Source organism: Lepidochelys kempii, chromosome 9 (genome assembly GCF_965140265.1).
Source record: "Lepidochelys kempii isolate rLepKem1 chromosome 9, rLepKem1.hap2, whole genome shotgun sequence".
NCBI classification, from domain to species: Eukaryota; Metazoa; Chordata; order Testudines; family Cheloniidae; genus Lepidochelys; species Lepidochelys kempii.
The window spans coordinates 79654268-79675666 of record NC_133264.1 but is presented as its reverse complement, the minus strand read 5'-3'; the positions used below and the strand labels follow the sequence as shown (position 1 = coordinate 79675666).

General features: G+C 43.2%; 1 protein-coding gene across 1 annotated transcript in view; it reads right to left on the bottom strand.

The window, feature by feature from the left end:
- Nucleotides 1-5481: 5481 nt before the first annotated feature.
- Nucleotides 5482-21399, bottom strand: part of LOC140917693 (heat shock factor protein 3-like) — a 50604-nt gene continuing 34686 nt past the window's right edge. The window contains exons 13-17 of the mRNA XM_073361004.1: nt 13317-13673; nt 12248-12529; nt 11166-11279; nt 8074-8095; nt 5482-6330 (exon numbers count right to left, since the gene is read on the bottom strand). Coding sequence (XP_073217105.1) covers nt 6117-6330; nt 8074-8095; nt 11166-11279; nt 12248-12529; nt 13317-13673 — 989 coding nt within the window. The 3' untranslated portion in view covers nt 5482-6116. The remainder of the gene's footprint in view (nt 6331-8073; nt 8096-11165; nt 11280-12247; nt 12530-13316; nt 13674-21399) is intronic.

The following is a 21399-nucleotide window of genomic DNA, read 5'->3' as shown; positions in this document are numbered from 1 at the left end:
TCAGAGTAACAGCCGTGTTAGTCTGTATTTGCAAAAAGAAAAGGAGTACTTGTGGCACCTTAGAGACTAACCAATTTATTTGAGCATGAGCTTTTGTGAGCTACAGCTCACTTCATCGGATGCATACTGTGGAAAATAGATGATGATTTTAATACACACAAACCATAAAAAAATGGGTGTTTATCACTACAAAAGGTTTTCTCTCCCCCCACCCCACTCTCCTGCTGGTAATAGCTTATGTAAAGTGATCACTCTCCTTACAATGTGTATGATAATCAAGGTGGGCCATTTCCAGCACAAATCCAGGTCCTCCCCCCCCACACACACAAAACCCCACTCTTCTGTTGGCAGCAGGAGAGTGGGGGGGCTACGGGGAGGGGGAGAAAACCTTTTGTAGTGATAATCAAGGTGGGCCATTTCCAGAAGTTAACAGGAACATCTGTAAGCATATTCTTAATAATTGTGATTCTGTTTATAATAAATTGTAAATCTGCAATATTGATAATATTTGTAAATCTGCATTTATAACATTTTGTAATTCTCCTAGGTTCTGCCTATGATATAATTCTTCTATTTGACAAAATTGTAAATCTGCAATATTGATTTACAATTCTGTATTAAAGCTTGCAAACCGTACCTTGCAAGCAGTCAATTGACTCTGCTTTCTCTGAATTGATACTTTTTCCTCACTTGTTATTAAGATTGACGCTTGTAAAGCTAAACCGCCCAATTGACTCTACTTTCTCTGTATTGACGCTTTCCCTTGATTGTAATTGAGATTGACGCTTCTAATTGTAAACCACTCAATTAGCGTTACTTTTTCAAATGGTTATGTTCAATTGGCTCTACTTTCCAAAGGGATACTTTGTGATGGAAATTGACATGCTTTTTTGTAACTCCCGCGAATTGGAGCGGCGTTCATAGAAATGTCACAGAGACTCCCACCGTCTATAGTTTGGATCAGGAATGTTAAAAAACGGGGAGTCTCAAATAAATAACACCTTTGTATGTTAAAAGAAAGTCAATACCGAAGGAATGTTAAGAGACAGGGAGTCTCAAATAAATAACAATACTCGGTGAAATAAGAAATGTGTTTTTATTAAAGTAAAGAATGTATGTGAATGAATGGTGGGTTTTGAATAATCAGGGAAGTGCCAGCCTAGAATTTAATATCAAGTGGCTGAAGACGACACCAGGTGGAGACAACCAGAGAACCCCACCAGAGGGCAAACTGGGATCCACCTGAGCAATTCAAAGGATGAAGAAAGCTGATGAGCACCTGACAGCCGTCCTGGAGCCATCATGACTAACAATATGACAAAGCAAATTCCACGGACTGGCACAGGAAGAAATTCCTATAAAATGGACACTAAGGACTGAGAACTTTGAGTCTCCAGTTCTGCCACTACCCTTCAGGAGCATCGGATGCGCATCTGACACGGACTCGGCTCCACTCTCATGTACAGGTTACCTGGCCAGTACTCTGTCACGAGCAACTTCCAGGCTGGTAACTATAACCCCTATGCAGAACTGGTATGAATGAATGAATATATAGTTAAGTAAGGAATAAGTAACAATACAATAGTGAGTTTTATATATATTTCTTTTTATTATATTTATAATAAATGTGGTCTCCCCTCCCCCCAGTTGAAGAGAGCCTTTAAAGGGACAACACCCCTTTCCTTGCAGATAGGGCAACTCGTTTGTCCAACTTTGTTTACTTCTGACTATTTGATGAACTAGCTTTAAGAGAACCCTCCAACAAAATCAGTACCTTAGTAAGGCATAAAATTCTTTGTTATGCCTAAAATCTTTGGAAACATTTTTTTAAAGCTGGTGAAATTTCATAAACATGTCTATTGTTATAGAGATTACACAATGTAAATTAGTGTTTCCTTTTTCTAAAAAGCAATGAACATTGTTACGAACACACTAAACCCCTGTGACTGATTAATTTGAAATAATGTCTTTGTTTCAGTGAGTTAGATATGTAGTAATCTTGAATGATTACTTTACGAAGGCTAAATTTAAAATATGAGTACATTTAAAATATAAAATCAGCTTAGAAATACCGATTAAGAAAATGTAAAACAGAGAAGAGCTGCATCATGTCTTCCATAATATTTAATGTTGTATTCAGCAGGACAGCTGACTGGCCCTTACTAGAAAGTTTTTGCAAATAAATCTGACAAACTTCAGGCTGTATAAAAAAACCCATGACTGACATTTTTTTATTCCCAAGTTTAGTGCTTTTAATTGGGTACCTTCTGCATGTCCAGTCTTCAGCAGCTGGCATGCAATGGAAAATATGCTCTATTTTCTTTTGAAAAAAAAAAAAAAGACACCACTTCTGCAATTTCTTCATAGTCATTTGCTTAATTTGGGTTCAGGGATTTGGCTAGAAGAGGGTGATCAGGGAGGGGGAGGGAAGAGAGGAGGGGGGACAGTGGGGAGCGGGCAGGGCCTGGGCAGCGTGGGGGGGGGCTGGAGCAGAGCAGGGGTAGCATATGTACGGGGTCACAGGTGGGCTGAGGAGGTAGCCTCCCCAAGTGGCAGCTTCACCAACTGCCCATGAGCCCAGGTAAGAGGGGACTGGCTCCTGCACAGCCAGTGCGCACTACAGTCTCCGTAGGCAGGGGCCGTATTCACAGAGCCGAATGTGCCAGCACCATGCATTCTGTATGAGGGAGAGGGTACGGGGGTCTCTGCGAGGAACTGACACACTCTGCCACTGTGAGGCGGGCTGGGTGGCTCGGTATCCTTGCTGCCTCATCCCTCCCCCACCAGGCTGCAAGCCCAGGCTGCCGTCAGACACAGTTTAATAACACTGCATAGGGCCCAATAAATCCTAAGGACAGCCCTGACCACTACTATGTTTTTGTCCCCAGGAGCCTTTATAGCTATTCTGTGGGAAAATGGGCCCTTTTCCCACAGAAATGGTCTATAAAGGACTGCTGCATGCAGCCAGATACTCTGATCTATATTATTTGACTATAGGACGAATTAATCAAAATCTCCAAAGGAATGTAAGGGGTTTCCACTAAAACTTGACTGTCTCCGATTGTACAAGATGGGAATGTAATCTGGGTACAGCTGTGTAAAAAGTAATAGAAGCAGTGCAAGGGGTGTTGAGTAAAAGAATTTTTGCATGTGAATCTTTTTGTGTAGTTATGTGAGGTTTTAAGGACTAAACCAATACTCATGGTTTGTAAAATCCTGTTTGTAGGTTTAAGATAATTGGTTTTTGGTTGTTTTTTTTTAAATAAAGAAAAAACAAACAATGGCACTAAATCTATTTGAATCTCTCATTCAAAGTTGCAAAACTGACAGACACTTTTTGCCAGACACAGGTAACTAGTGTTGTTTGGCTTTGATATTTAGCATTTAACCCTTAAGGTACCTCAATGTTTAATATGTTTTTAAATAAAGACAAAGTCGTGGCTGTGGTGGGAGGCGGCTGGGGCCACGGGCTGAGGGAGATATTTTGGATTTTTTTTGTGTGCCCACACAGGAAAAAAGGGGGGGAATGAAGGGAACACTGAGCCTTGGGGTGGCTCTGGGTGATCGGACTGTCACTTTGGTGGGGGTGCAGGAGAAATCTGTGGGCATGGGGGAGACGGTTACACCTTGTGTGGCTAATATAATGTTGTAGAGTTGAACTGTGGAGGGGTGTGCATTTTCCTAGAACATGTGCAGTGTATGTTGTAGAAGAAATGCAAACAAAACATGCTACTTAGTTAAAATTCTATTAGGGCTCCAAAGGGAGCCACAATAGGTTGTGTTTTCTTTTTCAGATGGCTGTGTGTTTTAGAAGCAGAAGTTAAAAGTGAAAAGTAATCGGAACTCTGGTGGAAGTTAATTGTGTCCCTTTTAAGGCAGAGTCTCTGAGCTGCTAATAGCTTTGGATCCAAAAGCAAGCCAGAAAGCCTCTGTGTGGATGCAAATTACCTAGCTGTTAGGGGAAGGAGAGCACTGCCCATAAATGGCGGTACAAAGGAGCTGCAAATAATAAATATACCCGGTCAACAAACAAGCTAGTTGTAAGCAAGAAGACTCAAATTGTGGCCCTCCAGGAAAGGGAGGTAGGAAAACAAGTCAAGCCTGAAAATAAGAGGGTCAGGTAAAAAAATAAGAGGGACAGGCAAGGCTCTGTGGTGTCAGAGCTGAGAAGAGGGACACGGGGTAAATGTTCTGCGGCATCAGAGCTGGGAACAGAACACTGGGGAACAGACTATCGGCATGTAGAGACAAGCCCGACTGGTGTGAAGGGCTTCAGAATATGCTTGCTTGGAAACTAACCCCAATAAACATTGCATTGTTTGTGCTTCGGACTACTGGTCTTTTGCTACTTGCTGTCTGTGTGACAAGAACCAGGGAAGTGAGAGGGTTGAGGGAAAGCCCACAACATCACCCTCTAGGGACAACAGTCTTCGCCCTTAACTCAAGGCTTTGACAACAGGAGGAGCTACAAGCCAGGTTCAAAGAGGTTGGAGCTGCAATTACTGTATTTGAAAATGATGCATCTGGTGTCAAGTCAGTCACCACTGGACTATGTGAAACAGTTCAGTTTAGGGCTATCAAGAAAGTACCTTGGCTTCTTAATTAGGCAAGCAGTTTCATGGTTCAGGGCATTTCAAGAGTTGGGAATGCAAGTTAACTATAAACAATACCAAGTAAGTGATTTCAGAGTAGCTCGACGGGAAAGAATGGCAATTTCATAACAAGGAATTGGTTCTTTGCCTGTCTCTAGCTAGCCCCCAGCTGCTTTGCATCAGCACTGCAGCTACAGGATATTGTTGGTTTAAAGACTATGGGCCACATCCAGTCCTTGCACAAGCAAGTTACATGTTTGAATTCAATATTATAGTGCTAGGTTATAGCAGGAGCTAAATGTGTCTCTCTCTATAGCTGACCCCAGAGAATGGCCAGAAGGAGAATACAGGAGGGTTGTTTCAGTGCTCTGGGGAAAGATATTTTTGAAAGAAACACCATCATTGCTTTTTTAATATCCAACATGTGAACTGATTTTAAAAGGTACTGAACACATTTTTACAGGCGAAAATATAGTCTTGTAATTATAATCTTCAGGAAGGGATTTAGGAATAGATGACATTCGCTAAGGACAAAGTTCTGTCCAAAGTTATGCAAATTCCCTAACAGGGAGTGCCCGGATAAAACTGAGGGCAGAATCAGGCCCAACATCTGAATATGGGTTTGTGAACAGGAGTGGGTGGAAGAGAGGCAGCTACAGGAATAGTTTTAAGTTAGTGGAAAGTTTTTATTAACACAACACTTAAGAGCTGTGGCAAGGGATGGTTGTTACCATATGATGCCATGCTAAAAATACCATTTTGCATAGGAAAACACTGTTGCCTATATTAAAGCCTAAGGGCAAAGCAAGGAGCAGAAAAAAAAATGATAGTGGGAGATGCCAACACTCCTCGCCCCAGACATTTTAAAAAGCCTCTTCCATCTTTTCCAAATGTTAAAAATGCAATTCCAGCAGGAGACAAAAGGAAGGGACTCTCTGAAGGAATAGGTCCCAAGTTGCAATTTGAGATACTATATGATTGGATAGCTACTAGCAGCCAAACTTTACTACAGAATACATACAGATTTCCTCTTGCAGTAGAGGTATGGTATAAAAACTATTACAGAGCAAGATACGGATGTAGAGTTTGTTCCTTTCCGCTGGTCCCTTCAATACTAGGCAGTTCTTATTTTGGCCTTGCTCTCAGGTTTTTTTTCCTGAACTCTCCTTGCATTATTAAAGGACCTTCCATTGTCTGTGCTGAACATTAGACCCCGGGGGGAAGAGAGAGCAAGAGAGACACACAGACACACGCACACTTTTCACCTTGTATCATTCCTGGATAGTTTACAGCAGGAAGCTGATCTTAGAAGGTGCTTGAGAACTTGCATGAGAACTAATAGGGCAGACTGGATTCCATGAAGAACCAGAGGGTGATGCAATTGCCCTTCAGCAATTAAACAATGGAGCTTAATATTTTTATGAGAAGATGGAAAGGATGAAGGGCTTCCCTTAATGAATGGTCACCATTCAAGCTCTACAGCCCTACCTTCTGCACTGCTGCTGGTGTGTAAATGCTGGTTTTCTATGGAACATCCCCCAGTTCATATTCAGATGCTGTTGCTTTCACAAGAGTTGCATAGTCATTGTTTTTCACTGTGCCAATAGTCTCATATTCATTCTTTTCCACAGGCTGTGATGTATAGTTGTTTTCACCTCTAGATTTTGCTTCCTCATATGTGCACTTGTCATTGACTCCTGAATAAGTCTCTCCTCTTGTGTGGTTCTTGGAGTTAGGACTGAAACAAAAGTCGAATATTAATGGGAGGAAAGAGCCAGGGGAGACTTAACATCACCCAGTTTCAAGATCCTGGGCAATGGTCCCTCTAATTTTTCCCATCCATGTGTGGAATGAATTTTGTTATGTTCACTAATATGGAGGTGATGTCTGCTGGGGGTGTGGCCGAGGGGTTCAGAGTATGGGAGGGAGCTCAGGGCTGGGGCAGAGGATTAGGGTGCAGGGGGTGAGGGCTCCGGCTGGGGTGGGACCAGGGGTTTGAGGTGCAGGCTGCCCCGGGGCTGTGGGGGTGGGGGGAAGAGAAGAGAGAGAGAGAGAGAGAGAGAGAGAGAGAGAGAACACTCCCCCCAGCTCTCTCTCCTTGCAGCAGCCTCTGGGCTCAGATTGAGCAACTCTCCCCGCCACAGCAGCTGCGAGGCTGGGGAAAAAGGCACCTCTCCACGCCACAGCCCCTGGGTAGGGGAGTCCTCTCTCCCAGTTGCAGCCCCAAAGCTGGGAGGAAGAGGCATGTCTCCTTGACGTGCCGCAGCCCCAGGACTGGGGGAGTTAAGTGCGCAGCCTTTGGTGGCCTCCTGTGCGGCGCCAGACCTTAGTGGGAATTTAGGTCCTGGGGCCAGATTTTAGTCTGCATTGCACTAGCATAAACCTGGAGTCATTCCATTAATGTCAGTGGAGCGACACTGGATTTACAGCAGGGTAGCAGAGATCAGGCTTTAGTCTTCTGCTTTTAAATGACAGTGGAATATTAGCTATGGAACAACAAGACCCCGGATACTAACCCAAGCACATTATGGGAGGCTGAAAAAGTTGTATTAAAAGGAAAAGCAACAATCTGCTAAGTTTGGGACCAAATTCTCTGATGTATGACACTGACCTCAGTGGGGCTATGCCAGCTGGGGATTTGGCCCTTGGAAAATAAAGGACAGAATAAATAGTGGACAAATTGAAACATATGGGCCAAGTACAGCTGATAAAGTTCTCCAAGGTGGCATGTGGCTGGCCACATTTTTTACAATGAAGGTGCAACCAACGAAGAGAAGTCCCAGCATGCAGTGAGCAATGTTGATCAGAGTTAGACCTTATTTTAACATACTGCTGTACAAACCTCACTTGGACAAATTTCATTGGCAGAATACCACACTGCAACATACACTCTTACAATCACTTTATTGGCATCTGGATAAGTAGCTCCCACATTACATGTTGTTTTATTGTCAGGACCTTTAAATTGGCAGCTTGTCTTGTGTATGTGTGTTAGTGAATGGAAGAGTAGGACACAGGGATTCAAATTTAGGATTAGGATGGTCCAGGAAGAAATACCAGGGAGTAATGGAAGGAGGTTCAGCAAAGGACAGTTTTGGATGAACATCGGGAAATGGTTCTCAATTGGGAGACTATCCCAAGGGAAGAGCTAGAAATTCCTGTTCTTTAGATTCTGGACAAAACTCTGTGAATTCACTACAGAGGACAATTGTCACTGGTCTCTTTGGTGAAGGAACAGAGAATCCAATAGGTCTTTTCCAACTGCAATTTTGGTGATTCTAAGATATTCACAAACATTTCTATCGCTGTCCCCTGTGTGAATATCTAATGCTGTCAATCACAAATACCATTAATACCCCCTCCTCCTGTATAACCAAAGAGGACATTCATTCTTCACTTGGCAAATAGCTGTCCTGCCACAGAAATCAATATTACAACCCCAGAAGTTCTTTCAGCATGACAGATAAAGAATCTTACTCACCATGTTACTTCATTCGGATTATCTGAAAACAAGAAAACGAAATGTTTTGTAGTTTTATTCTTCCAAGTGGAAATCAGATTTTTATTTTTAAAGTCTTATCATTGAAAGATGTAATAATAATTGCCCTTACATAACACAGTATGTTTTTATAACACTGTACAATCATAAACTAGTGCATCCATTCCAGGACCCTGTTTGGTTAGTGTTGTTTCCATTTTACCCATTGTAAAACCAAGGCAGAGTGGTTAAGAGACTTGCCAAAACCGGGAATAGAAACAGCCTTGTGTTCAGTCCATTACATCTTGCTGCCCCTTCCTGGATGATGGTTCTACTTAAGAATGGCTGTGAAGGGTCAGACCAATGGTCCATTCTAGCCCAGCATCCTGTCTTCCAACAATGGCCAGTGCCAGGTGCTTCAGAGGGAATGAACAGGAGAAGCAATCATCGAGTGATCTAATTCTTTTTTTGAGCCCTGTGATAGTGATAATTTCCAAAAGGCTTCTGTCACTGAAGTGCCCTATGCTGCAATGAACGCTAAAAATCTCTTCCCATTAGGGCTGGATGTATTAGGCCTGTCCAGCTAGCGAGTAGACACTAAAGTTGATTCAACCAGAACGAAAAATTAAAATTGCAAAATTAGCATCAAGTTTACAAAGGGATTCAATTACATTTATCTGTGAACATACTGCAATGACAAAATAGATATATGACATGACCTCTAAACTAGTAATATGTAGATACTTGATGCTCTGAGAAAAAGTCAGTTTTACAAAACTGAAAACAAATCACAAATCAGCTGGGGGGGAGAGGAAGTATTTAAACAGAAAAATGTGAATGATAATTGGGAACAATTTAAGATGGCCAATAAGCCACAATTGCACCATTTAACACTGGGGGAAGCAGATAGTAACGAATAAAAACAAACAGCTAAGAATTGTAGAAAATTGATTAAGGAAGCAAAAGAAATCTATGCCCAGCAGAGTTAAGAACAATAAGGAGTTTTTATTTACAAACAAGGAACAAAAGGAATCCAGACAATAGTACTGGTCCACTATTAGATGAAAATGGAAGTATGGTCAATAATAATAATGTGGGGGGGAAAAGGAATAGTGTCCAATAATAACTAAATAGCATAATAAACTACTTATGCTAAACAATCTGTTCCACCTTGTATTTAGTTGTGACTCTCTCAGTTAATTTCCCACACCTGAAGATGTTTGCAACATCAGTGTGTCACAGTTAAATACAAGGTAGAACAAATTGTGTAGCATGAGTAGTTAACACATATTTCAAGGGATCAGATCTGTGTAGCTTGAAAGCTCGTCTCTCTCAGTAACAGAAGTTGATCCATTACAAGATATTACCTCACCAGCTTGTCCCCCAGAATTGTTGGCATTTGACTAGAGGCAGCTGTAGGGGTTAGGTGGTTCTCTCTTCTCTCTGCCATGTGCTCAGTGACACAAGCCTTCTTGCTGCTTTATAAAACTCTCTCTCTCCCTTTATTTTTACTCTTTCTGTAACAGGCTAAGAGACTTGCTTTTCTCAGCTGTTCTCTCTCACTTTGTGTCTTATCTTCTCTAATATACATGCTCTATTTATTTCAAAAGACATATTTTGAAAAAAGTGTGAAAAATAATCAATCTAAATGCATAAACAATATTTTCTAAAAACTAATATTTAATACCTTTATTTAAAAAAAATAATTTCTCTGAAAAGACCTCAGCATATTTAAGGGACATATTTTTTGCAGTTTTAAAACACTCTTTTCTGACATTTTTCACTGTCATAGTCCATGTTATTTTGTAAATTATCTAAAAATGCCTATAGAAGTATTTTTCTTTAAAATGTGTGTAAAATACCTGTTTTCTTCTAACCTTAACACGTAAAACTCTCACAAACAGCCCTAAAGTTCCCCATGAAAAAAAAATTCAAAATGGCCAACTGCACCAAAAGCACACATATCCCAATAGGAGACTGGGGCAGAATGTAAACCAAAAAAGGGGCATGGAAACTGGTCAGAGTTATGTGGTGACAAACGCTATACAGTGCTTAGCTATGTAGACCTGAATTATCCCAACACTGGGGCAGTATTTGATCTGGGAGTTTATTATACATTTAGGGGACAATATGGGTCCAGATCTGAATTTCATGTCTGTTCAAACGCGGGGTTTGGGCCTTTCTCCAGAGTGACATAGTTCATTGCCTGCTCATGTCCTGCTCAGTTCTTGGTTGCCCGGTGACTGCTTTGCACCAGCTAAGCTAGTGCAATATGGCTGCCCAGAATACCCCCAGCACAGATGGCTCTCTCTGGCAGATGCTGAGCCATCTCTCTGCCCTTTCATATTTGCTCACCACCCATGGAAGGGGTTGTAATGAATCTGCTAAGCAGGGAACTACCCATTCCCATCAACCACCTCCCCACCACACTTCATTTTCCACAGGCCAGGTAGGAGGAGGGGGCAGAATTCTATTGAAAAAACAGACCAAGGAAGTTCTCTGGCCCTTCTTTGGAAGCAGAGGTGGCATGGCCAGCAGCAGCAGTGAAGCCTAAGGCAGAGGGAAACGTCCAGGAACTATGTACGGAGCAGGCTGCACAGAAACCAGGAAACCACATGTGGAACAGGGGATGACTTGAAGCAGGAAATTCTATGGCTTGTGTTCCGCAGGAAGGCCAAGGCTAGATGATTACAGTGGTCCCTTCCATCATCTACTCTTTCTACAGTCAATAGGAACTGTGCTGAGATGTCAATTGGAAGCAACTTTTATAGAATGAAACCATGTTGACTTCCTAGCAAACAGCTCTGAGGCACACAGCTGCAAGAAGTGCATTCGCACGATTGGAATGGATAGATAAAGTACTGTAGCTCAGTGCTCAGAGAAAAGGAGACTAGCGCAGTGGATTCTGATTACCCTGTCAGTTCCTGTTCTTGATAAACTAAGCCTACCCCTTAGTGTTCCATTTCAAGAAGTGATCTCGATTGACTTATTTTCTTTCATTGCACTGTAGCAATGTTTTTATTTGGCCCCTCTCCAGAAATCTTCAGAAGCAAAAAGCCTGTTCGCCCGGCGCGTCCCCAGCGCACCCTACTCACCCTTCTTGGTCTCTCTCTTACACAAGACGACCGCAATGACAACACACACCACAGCCACAGGGAGCACGACAATCAGGATGATGAGATAGAGGGGCAGGCTGGTCCCCTGGTACCCTAGATCAAAACAGCACACTGTGAGGTTTCAAGTAAGGAAGCAATTGTGCTCTGCTGGACTCCCCAACATACTGAATTCTCCCAAACCATGGGAGTTTTGGAGGCAGGAATTTTGCTCCTGATGACTTCATGACGAACCACATGAAATTAAGGAAATCCATGACTCCTCTAGGCATGTCCTTCCAAGTGTTAGGACAGCTGCCATCCCATGGAGTCTGCAACCAAGTAGCCCAATGGCACAAGGTCATGCTTCACAGGAGAGCAGAGGAAAGGGGTGTAGTAGCTAGAACCACATAGGGCAGCAGAGTTCATTTCCAGCAAGTTCTATCAACCTGAGGACTAACTTCTAAAATGGCAGCAAGTGGACGTGTCACATTCAACCCACCCTTCTCCATCATTCACACAGAACCGCAATGAAACCACCACTTCGCTTCCTGTCTCCCAATTGCTTCCAGTTCAGCACTGAGCAGGCCTCACCTCCTTCTGATACCATGGTGTGCACCTTGATCTCAGAGCAAGGCACCATGGTTGCTGATTTTGTGAGGTCTAAGAGAGAAGTGACAAATGTGTCAGACTCTTCCACCCCTTCAATTATGAATTTATAAATTGGATAAATGCAAAAGTTGTAAACCTCCCACGTCTTATAGAGCACTTCTCATCTGTAGATCTCAAAGGACATGACAAAGGGAATGCCCGTTATCTCCAAGGGTAAACTGAGGCACAAGAAGGGGACTTGCCTAAGGTCAGCAAGCTGGCAAGTGGCAGAGCTGGAGGACTGAACATTTTTATGACCCTAGCCAGTGATCAGCTTTGTCCTAACTAGGAAGGCTGAGAGTGACAGCTAGCGAATCTCACTGTTGTTTAGATTCAATCTAAATGTCTAAACCTTTCTTAAACCCGCTTAAGCCATTTGTCTCATTATCACCCAGTGTCTCAGAGATCACCAAGCATTAATTTGGGGCACTTACCCCTCACAGTCAGCTGCACTGCATCACTCTGCCGTATGACTTGTGAGCTTGCTCTGTTTTCTGCTTCACAGTAATATTTCCCCGTGTCAGACGTTTGCAGAGACTCAAACATGAGTACGGCGTGATTGCTCACAGGTACTGCGTTTCCTCCTGGCTCTCCCTTGAACCATCGGTAGATGATGGGTGGGGACCCACTGACAGAACAGGTCAGGCTTGTCCGAGCCCCTTTTGGTACAGTGAATCCCAGAGCGCCTGGTCTGATGATGGGTTTAGTCACTGCAACTGAAAGACAGAGGGAAAGGGATTTGGGTCTGAATTGTCCTGAAGTTGCAGGGTATTTGATCTGGGGATTTGGTCATCATAGAGAAAGGTGTAGGAGTCAGACTTCCCTGAATTCCATGGCTGTTCACCCTTCTCCAGAATGAATTCATTCATGACCTGCTCATATAATCCCCTTTTATACAGAGTTTCTGAGCTCCCTTCATGGTTTCCTTGTGACTGCTTTGCACCAGCCGTGCCAGCACAACGTGGCTACTGCAGGGAATACCCCCACACCACAGCCTGTCACTGTCAGAGGCAGAGCCATTTTTCTGCCCCTCCATAAGCCTTCCACACCAAATGCACAGAGAGAGTTCTGGGGTGTGTTGGGGATGTTCTTGAGTGTGCAGCTGGGGCAATCCTGTACTCCAACTCTTCTGTAACTGCTGCAAGGCCCACAGATATGTTCAGCAGTGAGGCACTTTAAAGCAGTCGTGAAGGCTGTCTTAAGTAGCACTAGTGGCCAAGCTAGATACAAGCCACACCCCCAAATCAACGTCACAGGCATGAATCCCATCCTTTGGTCCATGTCCCTCTAACTAGGATGGGGCTAATGCCAGTGCAGTGAAGACGATGCATGGCACTCGAGAACCCGTGGGAAATGCTGGCCCCAACCCTGTGGATGTGGGGAGTCAGTGGGGAGTGGAAGTCCCTCCGCATAACCCCATCCGAACCAGATCGAAAGCCAGCTCGGGCAAGTGCTTTATGAGTGAGAAATGCCAAGTAAATCACATTTTATTATTGGATTTACCTTTAACGACATTAACTCTAGTGGTTCTCTCCCTTGTTAGCAGGCTCTTGTCCTGGGCTCTCCAGGTGACTTTGCAAGTGTAGTATCCGCTGTCTGAGACTTCAAGCTTCTCAATTTCAAGAGACACATCGCCTGGCCTGCTATTTGGCACGCTGACCCTACCTCTGTACTGTGACAACAGGATGTGATCATCAGAGCTATCCCTTCGAAAGATGGTGGCAGGGCTTTGATCTCGTTCCAGGGTCCAAATGACTGTTTGCTGCACAAAGTCCTGGGAAGGCACGTAGACACATGGCAAGGTGATTGAACTCTTCCATGTCCCTTTAATGTCATAGGTGCCAGTCAGTTCCAGGATGGCTGTAGAGAGGGAACAGGAGATGAGGGGTAGAAATAAAAGAACAAAGGAGAGAATGTCAGTAAGACCAAAGAGTGCTAGAGGCACATCCAGGTGGAGTCCACTAAGCTGCAAGCACACAGACAGCAGTTCTTGACAAACACTACTGCTCGATTTCCCTAGTCGCACCTAGTGGATAGGGCAATGGCTTAGGATGTGGGAGACCTGGCTTCAGTTCCCTGCTCCACTGTGGAATTCATGTGTGACCTTGGGCAAGCCACTTATTTTTTATTCCCCCCTCTGTAAGATGCAGATAACACCACTTTGCTGTCTCACAGGGGTGTGGTGAGGAAACATACATGAAAAGATTGTGAAGTGCTTTGAGCTCTATTCATGAAAAGGAATTGTGGTTATTGCCTCTCAGATCCTGTCATAACTTAATGTGGCTGCTTAGAAAGTTTTCCCCCCTCTTCCTTAAAGTGCCCCACAAAGCAGAAAGAGATATTCAGAGGCTGATGCACACCAAGGCATGTTGTCCTAATTAGTTCGAACACAAGTCATGTGTTCTCTTAAAATGTCACTGGCCTTTGGGCCATGAACTGGAACAATGGATGCGAAGTTCCTTGAACTTTGGGGAGGTCCAGATCTGCATCTGGTCTTCTTGGTTCATGGCCACCCTTATAAGACAAATCTCAACCAGATCACTGGATCGGAGCTATGGGCAAGTTTGCATTTGGAGCCACATTTCTTATCTCCAAGTTCTGTGAAGCTAGGCTCACTCTTCCAGTATATCAGATCGCCGTCCAAATTTCAGCCTCGAATGGTCTGAGCTGCTGCATCTCATTAGCAAATGACTTCAGAATTTTCCTCAAAGTCCAGCTTTTACTTTTCATCCCCCTGAACCCCTTTTCTGAAAGCCTCCTGTTACTTTTAACTCCGTTTAAAACGGAACTGCAAGTAAGCAACTGAAATAGGAGCTCACATACATCTAAACTTTTCCTTTTGCATCAGAAACCAGGACTGGTGCCTTACTTGACATCCTTTCCTAAAACTGGGTTTCCACACTCACCTTTCAAAGCAGTTTTCAACATTTTCCCTTTATCCTGTTTTCCAAGTTCATTGTCATTCAGTGCAGATTTACTGATAAAGTGCAAGCACATTTCATTTGAAACTGCAGCACGATGTAAAATGACAGCTCAGATTCTGATCTCAATTACACAACTGTAAGATATTTTATTTACACTTATGGAGGTCAGAATCTGTTTGGAGGAGAGTTGTGTGTAGAGCCATAGCTAGCACTGTAATTACGACACCCACTAGTACAGGAGTGGGCAAACTATGGCCCGCGAGCTGTTTTAAGCCAGCCTGCATGCTGCACCAGCGGCTTAGCCCCACTCCACACGGGGCACTGGGGTGGGGCTGCACCACATGGCTCAGCCCTGCTCCGGCCGGGGTGCTGGGTCAGGGGCTGTACCACGCTTGAGGTAAGTGCCGCTTGGAGCCTGCACCCCATAGCCTCTCCCTGTGCCCCAACCCCCTGCCCCAGCCCTGATCCCCCTCCTGCTCTCCAAACCCCTTGATCCCAGCCCAGAGCACCCTCCTTCACCCCAAACCTCTCATCCCCAGCCCCACTCCAGAGCCCACCCCCCCAGCCAGAACCTGCACCCCTTCCTGCACCCCTGCCCCAACCCTGATCCCCCTCCCGCCCTCCAAACCCCTCGGTCCCAGCCCAGAGCACCCTCTTACACCCCAAAATCCTCATCCCCAGCTTCACCCCAGAGCCTGCACCCCAACCCCAATTTTGTGAGCATTCATGGCTCGCCACTCAATTTCTATTCTCCGACATGGCCCGCAGGCCAAAAAGTTTGCCCAACCCTGCACTAGTAGGATTCTGAAAAGCTAAGTTCAAAAAGAATGAACATATTCCAACCACAACATGAATTCTGAAGAAGCTAAAATGCCAGAGAATAAACTCTCCCAGTACCCTGGACAGTCTTATTTTATTCTTAGTCTGAGTACATTAAATCTGACAAATTGCTCAATACTGGGCTGTTTCTTACATTCTCCTTGTTGTATGTGATGCAAATAGCTGAACTGGAAATATACAAGCTGCATTTTCACTCCAGGGATAACAAGCTGCTACTTTCCACATGGTTTGAATTTGAAGTGACTGAAAACCAAGCTGGTAGAACAGAAGAGATACTGGTTTTCACAGCCTTTTAAAGGTTTAATTCTTTTATCAGGTCCATACCTATGTGAACTTAGATTAACTGTCTCTAATATGGAAAATGTTTTCATTTACTCACCACTGCAGAAGGTGAAGGAATTCACAAACACCACTAGCCACACTAACTTTTCCATTCTTCACAGAACCGCAGCTACTTCTCTTACCCTGGACCTCCTCTCCTATCATCAGATGCCAAGTCAGCCATACTTCCTTTCAGCACTCGCTCACTCAGCTAGCATACAGAGTTGCTGCTGCTCTTTTCCTTCCTTTTTTTCACAAAAACCACAAGTATGTTCTTACTGAAAGTGTTGGAGTGATGGTTCTACAGACAGGACGGATCCTAATGAAGGATGAAGTTAGGAAAAAGGCCTAAGGTTTTTTCCCCTCTTTTTCCATTACATATTACCTTTACTTTGAGTCTGCTTTGCTTGCCATTCATTTGATTGGCCAAGTAATTGTTTCCTTTGATTATCTTTTTAACTGGACATTTTTGCCTTCTTTTCATGTTTTGCATTCTTCTCTCAAAGGCCGTATTTTTAGATCATCTATCACACTCAAGTTCTGTTAAAAGCACATTATGGTTGCAAAGAGAAGCACTCAATAGTTAGGAAGTGCCAGAATTAAGATAAATTGATTTTGGCCCAGTCTATATGTATATGCATTAAGGTACAGTATTGAATTATAGGATCACTTTTTTTTCCCCACAGGACCCCTGCCTCGTTCAGTGCACAAAATGGCTGGTGAATGAACAGCTGTTTGATTTTGTTTTCTCCTCATTGTTCAACGTGTGGACTTTGGCTGGTTGAGGAGCTTGCTGGATCATTAGTATTGATTTTCAATAAGCTTTGGGGCACTGGGAAAGTTCCAAAAGACCAGGAGAAAGCAAGTGTTGTGCCAAATTTTTATAAAGGGTAAACCGGGTAATCATAGGCCTCTTGGCCTGACATCAATCCCAGCCAACATAATGGAGCAACTGATATGGCACTTGGTTAATAAAGAAGTAAAGAATGACAACATAATTAATGCAAATCAATATGGGTTTATGGGAAATAGATCCTGCCAAACTAACTTGATAGCTTTTTTTTTTTTTAAATGAGATTACAAGTTTGGTTCTTAAATGTAATAATGTTGGCTTAATATAGTAGACATCTTCAAGGCATTTGACTTGATACCACATAGCATTTTGTTAAACAAAACCTATTTAGAACAATATAAAATTAACATGGCACACATTAAATGGGTTAAAAACTGGCTAACAGATAAGTCTCAAAATGTAACTGTAAACAGGGACTCATTATCAAGCAGGTTTGTTTCCAATGTGGTTTTCCAGAGATCGGTTCTTGGCCCTGTGCTATTTAGCTTTTTAATCAATGACCTGTAAGGAAACAAAATCACTGATAAAGTTTGCAGACGATACAAAAATTTGGGGAGAGGTAAATAAGTAAGATGACAGGTCACTAATGCACAGCCATCAGGATTGTTTAGTAAACTGGGGGCAAGCAAGCAAGCAAATATGGGCTTTAATGTGACTAAACAAATGCATAGTCTAGGAACAAAGATGGTGGCCAGGCTCATGAGATGGAAGGCTAGATCCTGGGAAGCAGAGATTCTGAAAAAGATTTGGGGGCTGTGGTGGGGGGAAAAATAAAAATCAGATGAACCAGAGCTCCCCCATTGTGACTCTGTGCCAAAAAAACCCTAATGTGATCCTTGGATGCAGAAGCAGGGGAATCTCAGCTAGAAGAAAGGTTAATTTACCTCTATTTGGTACCGGGGCAACTGTTGCTGGAACCCTGTGCCCACTTTTGGTGTCCACACTTCAAGAAGGATGTTGATAAATTAAAAGGAGTTCAGAGAAGAGCCACAAGAATGATTAAAGTTTTAGGAAACATGGCCTATAGTGAGAGAGTCACGGAGTTCAATCTATTTAGCATAACAAAGAAAAAGTTAAGGGATTACTTGATCAATATATTTGATGATGGGCTCTTCAATTAGCAGACAAAGGTACAACAAGACCTAATGGCTGGAAATTGAAGCTAAACAGTCAGACTGGAAAAAAGGTAAATTTTTGAACAGTGAGGGTAATTAACCATTGGGACAATTTTCCAAGGGTCATGGTGGATTCTCAATCACTGGCATTTAAAACAAATCTAATCTTGACTTTAAAAGATATAGTCTAGTTCAAAATGAATTATTTTGGGGGAGTTCTGTTGCCTGTATTATGCAGAAGGCCAGACAACATGACCACATGGTCCTTGCTGGCCTTGGAATTTATCAGTCAAGTTACTAAGGAGGCACGCCTGAACTAGGATCAGCTAATTCTCCAAGTTACAGAGGAGGAGGAATAAACCAGAACCTGAAAAGGGCTGTCAATGGACAAAAGGGTTTATGAGTTATTGAAGAAGACCCTTGACAGGAGAAACTGAGGCAGGGGATGCTTACACAGATGCCCTGAGGCTTGGAGGGGGCACACAGGAGGCAACCATCTGATGGCAGTGCTCTTCTCAGTGCCAGTGCTGAGTAGCATACAGCCATATGATCTCATGGTCCTTCCCCCAAAGGGAATCATCTTCCCTCGATCTAGAAGGCTGTGAGCAGTCATTCAGATACCACAGACCAAGTGCCAAAGATATAAAATCACAGTCCAGGAGAAGTGACCAATATCACTGCTGTGGCTGGGATTTCTCCCCCAGCCTCCCATTTACTATAATTTTAAAACTTGAATTTGGGGCTCAAAGTACCAGAGACTGACGTTCTCCATGTCCCCCAGAGTAAGTACAGCCAGGGACCAACACTGTACCTCAGTCACCATTATCCTTAAGGAACACAGGGAAGTTCAGTCCCCAGGCCCCTACAATCCTTATCCTCGCAGCTGAGTCAGAGAGCTCGATAAGTGTCCATTGTACCAATTGTTTCTGTGATGCAAGCACCACTTTGGCTCTGGAATGGGGCTGAAACCCTCCTATTTGTTTCACACAGGCCAACAAAAGGGGGGTGACAAATCAGGAGAAGGTTGGTAGCAAGCTGTTGTCAAACAATCTGCACGCAGAAGAAAGGGCAAGTTATACAGCAAACATTCACACTAAATCTCCCTACTGCCTCCCGTCACAGCTGACTTCTAGAACAGGCTAAAGAGCAGCCACGAAACTGCCAGTTTTAGTCTAGATTTTGGCTGTTACATCAAGAAACTGATGGCACTGGCCATAACACTCAACTATCACAGTCAGCAAACAGTGACACAGAAAATCATAAAACCATGGCCTTCATTCCAGTTAGTGAAATAAAAACCTAATGCAAATCAGCTTGATTCTGGCCATGGTTTCTAGGCCCTTTGGGCTGCTTCACGCAGCAGTGGCTTTCCTGGCGGAGAACCTCCAGGAGACTGACATGAGTTTTGCGTTGTTCATTATCTGAGTCAAGCTCCAGTAACACATCTGGAGCTTCTTTAAACAAACTGATGATGCTATTCTCCCAATGCATCCTGCTGTAGATCACAACCTGGGATAGAAGAACCTGTTTTATAGGGATAGGGAATGGATTCCCAGGTCTGGGCATCTCTGACATTTTGAGAAGTGTCCTGGCATCTCTACTTTCAATCTGAACAGCTTCCAGAGCTGGGCAGAAGGGACACTAGCATGAAATGTTCAAAACGAAGGAAGGAAAGGTGAAGAGACGCCATCTCCCCTTAATTATTTTATCTCATAGTAGCCTGTTATGAGAGATCGCTCCCTATTGGGAAGCTACTAGTAAGATAGCTAAGTTTACGTATAGGGCAATGTCTGGGAACCTACAGAACTACTTTAAGGAGTGCTTAATGAGAGAAGACTGTACATGTGGAGGAAGGAACATAGCCTGAATGTTTCACCTGTCTTGGCTTGCTCTCTTTGTAGGTATGAACACTGAACATGGTGTCAGAAGAGAATTGGCCCCTCCAGGTTCATTCATTCAGAAACTAAGTATATCAAAAAGAAAAACTCAAAGAGAAAAGGATAATCATGGCAGCAAACCAGATTGCTGTCCATGAGCAGATAGAGAAGACAGACAATGGTGTTTCGCAATTGTCCATTCTTTAGATCAGTGCTACTCAAAGTGGTGGTCCGTGGACCGGTGCCGGTCCACGAGCCATCGGCTGCTGGTCTGCGTGCACATTGGGGAAAAAAAATTGCCAGAGCCCACCTCAGATAGCTTGAGAAGCACTGGTCTAGATCCTTTAGATCACAAGGGAAAACTACAAAATTGCAACAAACTGGATAAAAAGGAAAACAAAATAAGAACAGCCTCACTATTAACTGTGGCAGGCAAAGGCCGCCACATGCGCCAAATACTTCTGGACATGTCAGCAGCAGACCCATGTAAAATACTAGAAGTGCTCCAAATGATATTGAAGATCTCTCTTCAACCAGTGTAATCATGAATCTGAACAAACAGATCAATAGTCATTTTCACAGCTTGGCAATCTGACTCATAGGATTATCAAATCTTAAAGAGATAATTACTAATATATTAGTAATGGGAGAAAAGACAAAGGAGCTTGAAAGAGAATGCTCAGAAAGCCCACACTAACTCTACCAAGAGTGAGGGACATGTACAAAGCCAGTGTTCAAGCTCACATCCAAATGCAGAGCATAAGTGGGACAGACAGATTAGTTTACCAAGTAGCCAAGGAAAAGAATAAAAACTACAAGGAAAAATACACCAACATTTGTGCAAAAGCAAATGCACAAATCACAAAGCAGAAGAGAGAAAAAATGCTAAGACAGACCTGGGGGTACTGTTGAGAAAAACATGTTAATGGAAAATGCCAAGTATCTGGGGTCTTGCCAAAATTACGGAATAAGAAATTATGCCAAGGCTTGCAGAAAAAAACAAAAAGAAGTGTACCAGATCAAGGAAGCAAGCAGTGACTCAGAGGAGGGGAGTCTGCACATGACAGTAATATATTGCGAAAGAGCAAAATTAAATGGTTTGTGAAGCTCAAACTAGCAGCAGATGCAAAGAAAAGACAGCAGCACACATGCAGAAAACTGAATGTCAAATAGATGTGGAGGCATCAGTGAATGTGCTAGGCTAAGAAGATTGGTATTATGCAAGAGAAGAAAGTGAAATTGCAACCAAGTGAAGCCAAATTAAAATTAGGCAAGGCGTGATCATAATACACTAGGACAGTGAAAATTACATGCAGAATACCCAGGAAAAGTGATCAGGCAGAAATTTCTGGTAGCACAAACACAGAAACCACTGCTTTGAGCTAGAACAATTGAAGTCTGAAACCTGGGACAAACAATTCATACAACAGACACAAGCAAAAACATACCCAGAGCAGACAATGAACCATGGCAACCCTGCAGCAAAGATGCCAAAAGATTATCAAGCTGGTTTTGAAGGACTGGGATGTCATCAAGGCATGTCACACCCAGAAACAAATAAAACAATTCAGCCACTATCGGCCTCACAGAGTACAGTTTAACATAAAAAGAAAAAAGAATAGAAGCAACAAAACAAACTTAAAAGTCATAAAGCCC